General features: G+C 38.4%; 2 protein-coding genes across 2 annotated transcripts in view; one reads left to right on the top strand and one right to left on the bottom strand.

Annotated features, from left to right (window-relative positions):
• LOC107696109 (superoxide dismutase [Mn], mitochondrial-like) overlaps window positions 1-319 on the bottom strand; it is an 8,342-nt gene extending 8,023 nt beyond the window's left edge. Inside the window, exon 1 of the mRNA XM_016496286.1 lies at window positions 206-319. Coding sequence (XP_016351772.1) covers window positions 206-234 — 29 coding nt within the window. The 5' untranslated portion in view covers window positions 235-319. The remainder of the gene's footprint in view (window positions 1-205) is intronic.
• Window positions 320-1,890: 1,571 nt separating this feature from the next.
• Window positions 1,891-8,424, top strand: LOC107696108 (pre-mRNA-splicing regulator WTAP-like). The gene is made up of 8 exons (XM_016496284.1): window positions 1,891-2,092; window positions 2,900-2,937; window positions 3,035-3,090; window positions 3,184-3,242; window positions 3,388-3,515; window positions 4,236-4,414; window positions 6,959-7,113; window positions 7,225-8,424. The coding sequence occupies exons 2-8, from the start codon at window positions 2,908-2,910 to the stop codon at window positions 7,872-7,874; spliced, it is 1,257 nt and encodes a 418-aa protein (XP_016351770.1). The 5' UTR covers window positions 1,891-2,092; window positions 2,900-2,907; the 3' UTR covers window positions 7,875-8,424.
• The last annotated feature ends 122 nt before the right edge of the window (window positions 8,425-8,546 follow it).

Here is an 8,546-nt window from a genome sequence, read left to right as displayed (position 1 = left end):
TTCAAAAAAAAAAAAAAAAAAAACGATTGAAACTGCACTTGCAATATCGTTACGCAAACTATCATAGTTTGATGTTAGCCTGGTCGCTCCACCAAACATACAAGTGCGCAGTTTATTCATACCGCCTTTGATTTAATAATTTAAAAGGCCTGGTTATTCAGTTAGCAGCGCACAATAGGAGAGCCGATTCAGACTTTATCTTTACCTGCGGACATATCCGACTCTGCACAGCATACTCTAGTCCGTCATACAGCGACACATGCACTTCTCAAACCGAAGCTCTCTCCATTACAGCCTGCCCTTGAAATTTCAACTTCAACTTGGACTAGAGCGTACCATTATTTCAAAATAGGTGTCAGAGGCAAAAATATATGTATTTTTCTCATTGATGAAGGACAACATATTAAACATTATTTACTAGTTAAATATTAGATCTTAAAAAATATAAAAAATAATTTAGTTTATATATCCAGATGAGCGAGATTTGTGTAAGTTAAAGACGGTAAGCACCCCCTGCACCCCCTGTGCCAATTGGTATAATTCAGCCAGTCATTCTAGGCCTTGCTTTTACAGCGAGAGTCCCCTAAAATAAATAGCTTCGTTTCAGAACATATAATGCATGTTTTATAACGATTGTAAATGTTGTTATATCTCACATTACAGCTCAATTAATTATTCAATGTGGATTAATACTGCAATAATTCCAAGAAAAAATCAAATGGTGGATTAAGAATTACACAAGCCATTTTATGACGAATGAAGACTTAGTTAGCTCAGACGTAAAGTAAAATGTAATGCACAGGTTCGTGGATGTATATGGTAAACATGTTAAAGAGAACAATATCTGTCGTCAGTCTGTGTTGCCAGATCCCGCAAAGGAAACACTCAACAAGGTCTAAAAAACAATCCAAAAAAGATCGACCACTTTGGGGAGCACAAATTCCAAAAATTAAGTACTTGTAATTAGATTAAATTACATTTTAAAATACTCGTAATCAGACTACAATTACACTTTTATTGATTGCATGATTACATAGGCTACCTATTATTCACACGACAGCAATAAATGATTGATTCTCCCTAATTCCTTTTTTTTTTCATCTTTTAAATGTTCCTTTCTAAATAAGCCTACCGCTTATGTACACTCAGAAAGTCTTTTTTCTTTCAAACACATTAAAATGCACAAATTCACATTATTTCTTATTTACATGTAATGCAGTGATTCCCAAACTTTTTTTTTTTTTGTCAGCTAAATCTCTTTCACCTAATATATTTATTTGAAGTCCCCCCTAAGATTTTAAGGTAATAAATGAATAATTCAGTAACACTTTTGCATGTTCACAGTTCTGTGACGTTGGTTAATGGTCACATGACATGCAGGTAAAACAAATTTTATAATCAAAAAGTGATTATATTACCTAAAATATGTAATGTAATGGATTATGTTACTAACTACATTTTTTGTCATGTAATTTGAAATCAGTAACGGATTACGATTTTCAAGTAATCTACCCAGCTCTGGTGACACATATATTTACATTTACATTTACCAGACGCTTTTATCTAAAAATATTTATTTTTTTATTTGCCACACTTCATTTGTGTTACGGGGATCAATCATAACACAACGCGACAATTTTTGTAATAAGCCAATTACTGTTATCATTATTATTAATATTATTATTATTATTAACAGTTTATCAAGTGAACAAATTTAACTTATGTCCAGTTTGCTTTATTATATTGTGAACTGCTATTATATGAATATTTGTATTTTTTATTTTATTTATTTATTTATCTTTTAAGTTTGTGATTACTCTGTATTAGTTGATGGAGACCCGATTCTTACTCCAGCGGCAACATGGCAACACCGTGTCGGTGACGCGCTCCTCCCCCTCAGCGCTCGCGCGAACACACTGATGCTGTGCGGCTGAACACCGCGCACACGCTGGTCATGGCGGGCGGACTCCCCTTCTTCTAAATAAAGAACGTAGCCTTTCCTCCTCCAGAGAAACTCATTATTAAACATAACTGCTTAAGATATCGTATTGGAAGAAATACGCGTCATTCTGGTCGAGGTGAATCGGGTCTGGTAAGTGTTAAGGGATATATTTCCTTATTTCAGATAAAGTGCTGCTTCTCGGAGAAGGAGAGTCTCTTCCTTCTCCGCCATTTTGTGACAGCGAAACTGCTCAAAGAAGGCGCCGGCACATTTTTATTACTCCACGTCGATTGGCGGTAATTTATTGACTTTATTTTAAGATGAACATGTATTATCGGATACGTAAGCTTCATATTTTCCCCGACAGAAACGAGCTTCATGAGATTGTATCAGAATGGCGCGGTTGTTTGCAGCGCAGAGCATTTAGCATGTCAACTCTTTAAACAGGCGAACTCGTTTTCCCTGGAAGATAAGCTTATTGTTGTTTTTTCGCACAAAGATAAGCTAACTGTTAAAATTCTATGGAGGCCGATAAGATAACGTTGCCATTTCGTTTATAAAAAGGTTAAATGTGGAGACGAAGATGCATGAAATGATTGATCAGTAACGTTAAGCCCGTGTAATTTCCAGGTTAGTGGAGCAGTTTCGTTTTCAAGCGATTTTTTTCTCTATTTTCGCTATGTTTTTACGATCATTTGTATTTTAAATGCACGACTGCGAAGACTAGATACAACAAACAGGCAAATTCTTCCGCTGTAACGTAATTGTTGCGATTATGTAAAAACGAGCGAATCTCTTGCCTGGTGGCCTATATTTGTAATAGCACATGTGTAGGCGTGTGAAATCCACGCTACTGTCTCTAGGTCTTTGCTTCATATTTTAGTGCTTAGAATGTCTGCTTATCTTTGAGTCGTTTGCGTTCACTGGATGCTTGATTTGTTATCTTGTCTTTCACAGAGATCAGAATGACCAATGAAGAACCTCTCCCGAAGAAGGTGAGCTCATTGACGCAGTCTAATCTGATTATATGAGTCGCTTTCCGCCAAACATGGTCTCTTTATAAGTCTTTATTTCCTTTTTATGTCATTGCAGGTTCGCCTTAATGAATCTGACATGAAGACCCTGACTCGAGAGGAGCTGTGCACAAGGTGTGTAGCCATTCTGTTGTGCAATAAGTTTTAAGAGTATGTATGTTGAGGCTTTACAGATTGTAATGCTGATATGTTTTGTTCCGGGTGTAGGTGGAAACAGCATGAAGCTTATGTCCAGATGCTTGAGATGAAATATGCTGATTTAAACTGTAAGTTTGCACGTCCCAGATGTTCTGAATAATTATTCGTCTTGAGTGGGTTACTAAAGCAAAGAGTATTAGACTAGGTGTTATGTTGTGCAGAAAATAAAATGTCTATAGCTAATACATCTGTTTCATGTTGAAATGTCTGCAGCCAATGATGTGACGGGCCTGAAAGAGTCTGAGGAGAAGTTGAAGCAACAACAGCAGGAATCTGCTCGCAGGGAGAACATTCTGGTGATGAGGCTTGCTACTAAAGAGCAGGAAATGCAAGAGTGTACAGTAAGTGTGTTACTATATCCCTTTTTTACTTCTGCTTTATGGTCAGTACTTGGAGGAAATGGGTCAGTTTGCTTTAATGATATGGAGTGTAGTAGATGTTCCACAGCTTGTGGATGTAGTATTTAAATGAAAGTGGAGAAGTGTAAAGATTTTAGACTCTGATGCATTTGTCCTTTGTACTGACTTGTCTGTGAAGCATCAGTGAATATTTACCTAATAGCTGCAGTTTTATTCAGTCAAATGTGTATCCAAATGTTTATCATGCAAATTCTCACTGTAATTCATCTAAGTTGATGTATGGACACAAAAACGAGAATATTGTTTCCAGCATTTAAACATGGAAACAGCAGACAAAAAGTAAAGCAAATGCATATCGGTGGAGAATGTGGGATAGTGGATGACCGCAGAATTGTACCTTTAAGTGCAACTTTCATAGTCAAGCATCAGTTATGCTCATTTTGACAGTTGTTGCAGGTACAGGTGATGCTTTGAAAAGTTTTAACCTTTTTTTTTTTAAAGTTACATTGTTATAATTGTAATATATTATATATAGTTATTAATTGTTGTAAAGGTCCTGTTTTTTTGAAACCTTTATACCATGACTTAATAGTATACTAGCTTCAAAGCTAAAGAGTAAATTTAGCAACACATGCCTTCATTGACATTGATATTTGTCATTTTTTACATGCTGAGATTTTAATGGTCTCTCTTACCTTGCAGACCCAAATCCAGTACCTGAAGCAAGTCCAGCAACCGAGTGCGGCTCAGCTGAGAACGTCCATGGTGGACCCAGCCATCAACTTGTTTTTCCTCAAAATGAAGGCTGAACTGGAACAGACTAAAGACAAACTGGAGCAAGCCCAAAATGAACTGAGTGCCTGGAAATTTACACCTGATAGGTAAACTAAAATAACTCCCCCCTCCAAACAAAAAGTCAAGACTTTCCTGATTTACCCCCCACCTTCTCCTCTGCAGGAGTGCAGATAATGGTGGGGGAAGACTGAAATGTTTTGCTCACAACGAGACTCAGACTTTAAAGCCAAAGCTCAGAACAAAAGACATTTTTCTTTCATATTGCCCTGCTATTACAAATACCGTAATGTAAAATCAGAACAAAACACAACAGTTTTGGTCAGGTGACACTTTTGTTTCAGCTTTCTCTCTCCCCCCACACCCCTCATGGTACAGAAGCCTGAAGGAATCGGGACTGTTCCTGAAGAGGTGGTCACGTCGGAAACGCCCCCTTCCAGCCCATGTTAGAAAGCTTCCTGTAACAAAAAAGGCGGCGTATGAAAGACTTGAGCAAAGCGTTGGCTCTGGAGCTGATTGAACTGTAGCTTAAAGATCACTGATTGAACATTTAAAACATGACATGGCCCTACTAAATGTGTTGCAGTGGAATATGCTGCCCCCATTTAAACTCCATTGTAGATGCCTTGAGACTCTGGTTAAGAATCTAGAATGTAACACAGGGAGGTGGGAATGTAGTGCGATGCAATGAAATGGGGAGGAGTTAAGCAATCTTAAGACTTTGGGGCAGACGCCTTTGTTATGATATAAGACTTTGGGGGAGGAATCAGACTTTCTGATCTGCAAAGACTTTGGTAAATGTTCATCTCACAGGTGCGACATACGGTACAGTGTTTCAAACCTTCTCTTTTTTTTTTGTGTTCGTAATATTATACTTTGTTTTTGCTCTGGAAATGCACCTTGCGTTTACAGCAGTGTGGTCCAAATGAATTGACTGACTTGGTAATCTTCTTAAATTGGCTGTTGCACTGCTGCAGATGCAAACATACTTGTTTTTTTCAATGTGAATGCAAATGTGCAATGTGTGTTAGAGGAAATTATTCAAGCTGTTTAAATGTTTGTATATAATAATTTGTATTTATCTTGTGTACCTTTTCTAATCCACTTTTTATTTTGCGGTCACCCAGTGAGGATTTCAGTTATTTTGTTCATTTTTCTCGGGTCACATTTAATTCTATTGCAGGTTTTTTGCTCAGTAGATATTTTGTAGCGATTATTACATTTTTATGTTAAAGTTGCATTTACAATCTAAGTGATTCAGGAGTAGTTTTTGAGCTTCTGCTTTGCAGATCTATGAAAACAACTTGGGGTAAGGCAATTTTCTTTGCTACCAAGTCTTTTTGAAATATTGTCTGCTTTAAAGTGGCATTATATAATTAATCAGAGATTTCATTGGAGGTTTGCAGCAGATTGTCCAGAAAAGATGGTGAACCAGTTTAAGGAGATCTATATTTGTCTATATTTGACCTCACATTTAACCTCAAACTACTTTTAATGTTAAATACCTGCATTTGCTCTGAAATTATTCCAAGTCAGTTAGTTTGAGGACAGTAGCTATCTTGCTATATTACTGTCTTACTGTATTTGGCACCCTAGTGACCATTCAAAGTTCACCGGTACTGAAAATATCTATGCAGTATATCAATACAGTACAGAGTTTTCCAGTAGATGTGGGTTGCATTTACCTACCCCTAAAGAGAAGAGTAAAATATGCTGCTGAATTAAATGAAGTGCTCTGGCACATCCAGCTTTGCAGTTATTTTATCTCAATGATAATACAAGAAATTGCGATGCCTATTGACTGGAAAGTTTCAAGCACATTTTTTTACCTTCTGTCATTTAGTACAAGACCAGTCACAATAACATTAAGTCTCAATTGATGCAATTATTGCTTGGTTGCTCATAGCTGGTTTTAGATTAACAGGTAGGTACTTTCATTGGATCTGTGATCATCTCTGCTTTTAGATTTTAAAATGAACTTGGTTTTGCAACTTGTTCAATGGCCTATTGGAATGCTACCATACTAGATATGTTCAGATGTATTGCACTTGTTGGTTTAAGTTGATTTGGTCTGATAACTGTTCAACCATCTCTTCCCAGAGTTGTTTGAACTGTTAATTGATTTTCTTGATTGTCGTTGACTGTGTTTACATGCACACCAGGAAACTGCTTATTGCAAGAGAGCTGCCAAAACGTCATTGCGTTTACATGTGCTGTGTTAGCAGTGCATTTTTAAACTGCATATACATGTAGCACGATTGGTAATTGGCTTTCTCCACTACGTTGTTACTTTTAGTTGTCTGATCTTTTCCACTCACATGCACTCTTTAAAAAGCTGTGAGAACCCAGTCACATAAGGCTTAATCTCTTACAGAAATCCAGGCATGTTAAACCTCTTAGTTTGCTTTTACTAGTTTCAGAATATCGCGTTCTGCAAAAACTACACCATTTTCTTAAGTGCATCTAAACATCTTTTGCTGGTCAACAGTATTTACCAGTGTGGCCATTGGAGAGTTTGTTGGAAGCTGTTTCTGGTTGGCTAATGTTACCACCCAGTTTGTAAATGCGGTGGCCACTTGTGTCGACCCTGTGGCCATGTTCACGATGTGATGTTAGACTTGTTTCCCTTGCAGCCAGACTGGTAAGAAGTTGATGGCGAAATGTCGCATGCTGATCCAGGAGAATCAGGAGTTGGGCAGGCAGCTGTCTCAGGGGCGCATTGCCCAGCTGGAGGCCGAGCTCGCCTTGCAGAAGAAGTACAGCGAAGAGCTCAAGAGCAGCCAAGATGGTGAGCAAAACCCTTCTCCATTCATCTAACTCCATTTATGGTTTGTTTTTATGGAACTTGAACTCACTCGTTGTTGTTGGTTTTTGTACCTTTGCATTTTGTGTGGTTCAGAGCTCAATGACTTCATCATTCAGCTGGATGAGGAAGTGGAGGGCATGCAGAGCACCATCCTGGTTCTTCAGCAGCAACTGAGGGAGACCAGGCAGCAGGTGTCTCAGTTGAACTCCCAAGGCACTTCTAGTGGTGCTGGTCCAAGCAGAACTTCACCTTCGGCGGCCTCTGAACCTTCCATTCAAAGCGAATCTGCGAATGCCACCGGCTCAAACGTTGCGAAAGACTGTGGAAGGGTTTCCAACGGACCCTCCAACGGGAACTCATCTCAGAGGGGTGCGTCTGGGGCCAGTCTGTATAGGGAAGCGAGCAGTGCAGATGAAGATTACCCACCATCGCCATCTGTCTCCAGCCCATCTCATGGTGGCATGTCGAAACTTTCCAACCACTCAGAAGTTGCAGTGAGCCAGAGGGGCGGAGAAGGGTACGTGACTCAACTAAGTGCAGGCTATGAGAGCGTGGACTCACCAACGGGCAGTGAGACGTCAGTGACCCAGCACTCGAATGATACAGACTCCAATGCTGACTCCCATGAGGCCGCTGCTGTCTCCAAAGGCAGCAGGACTGCTGGTATGCGGCACAGCACTCAGAATGGCCTGGACTCATCTGCAGCAACAGTTGCCACCAATGCCTCCACAGGGTCTTTGTAACATTCTGAAAGTTTTGTTTTTTTTTTGTTTTTTTTTTAAGTCATGACAAAAAAGGAAATCACACCTTCAGGCCAGTTAGTTCTTGTTTGAGAAATGGTCAAATGCATCACTTTTGTTTTGTACCCAACCTTCCGTCACAACCTATCACAGTGCATTTGCGACATGTTCAAAGCTGATTACGTTTATAAAATGAGCAACATTGCGTTTGTATATTTGAATTAATTTTTTTTTTAATTAATGACTTTTAAACCATTTTTTTCTCTGTCAGATATGAACATTTGGTTCTGTACTGTTCATTTGCTCACTTGTTAGAACTCGGAAATCATTTAGCTACGTGTGATGTATCATAATGCTCAATTAAGTCTTGAAGCTGCAAGTTCAGAGAGTCCTTAGTTTCCTGATGTTGAACTTTTCTTTTGTTCCTCTACATGACGAGAAAAAACATTTTGTTTGACTTGTGTGTAGTTTGAGATGTATCTTGTTAAAATCTGATTTCAATCCTTTTCATGTACTGACCAAATATCAATAAAGAATTTTAATATGACTCAAACCTTGCTTTGAATGAATTCTATTAAAACCATTACATCTGTTTATCAACATGTCTTCAATTTAATGCCTAAGCAGTAAAATGCATTTAAATCTGTATTTAGTGAGACTGTAAAGTGATGTTTG

This window comes from Sinocyclocheilus anshuiensis, unplaced genomic scaffold (genome assembly GCF_001515605.1).
Source record: "Sinocyclocheilus anshuiensis isolate Anshui unplaced genomic scaffold, SAMN03320099.WGS_v1.1 scaffold306, whole genome shotgun sequence".
In the NCBI taxonomy this organism is placed as follows: domain Eukaryota; kingdom Metazoa; phylum Chordata; class Actinopteri; order Cypriniformes; family Cyprinidae; genus Sinocyclocheilus; species Sinocyclocheilus anshuiensis.
Note: the sequence above shows the minus strand (reverse complement) of the source record. Positions and strands in the feature narration are given on the sequence as shown.

Bases quoted from the DNA above. Each gene is read 5' to 3' on its own strand.
- LOC107696108 (XM_016496284.1), top strand. From the start codon at position 2,908: ATGACCAATGAAGAACCTCTCCCGAAGAAG. The intron at 3,243-3,387 runs GTAAGTTTGCAC...AAATGTCTGCAG, and splicing joins GAAATATGCTGATTTAAACT to CCAATGATGTGACGGGCCTG. The intron at 3,516-4,235 runs GTAAGTGTGTTA...CTTACCTTGCAG, and splicing joins AGGAAATGCAAGAGTGTACA to ACCCAAATCCAGTACCTGAA.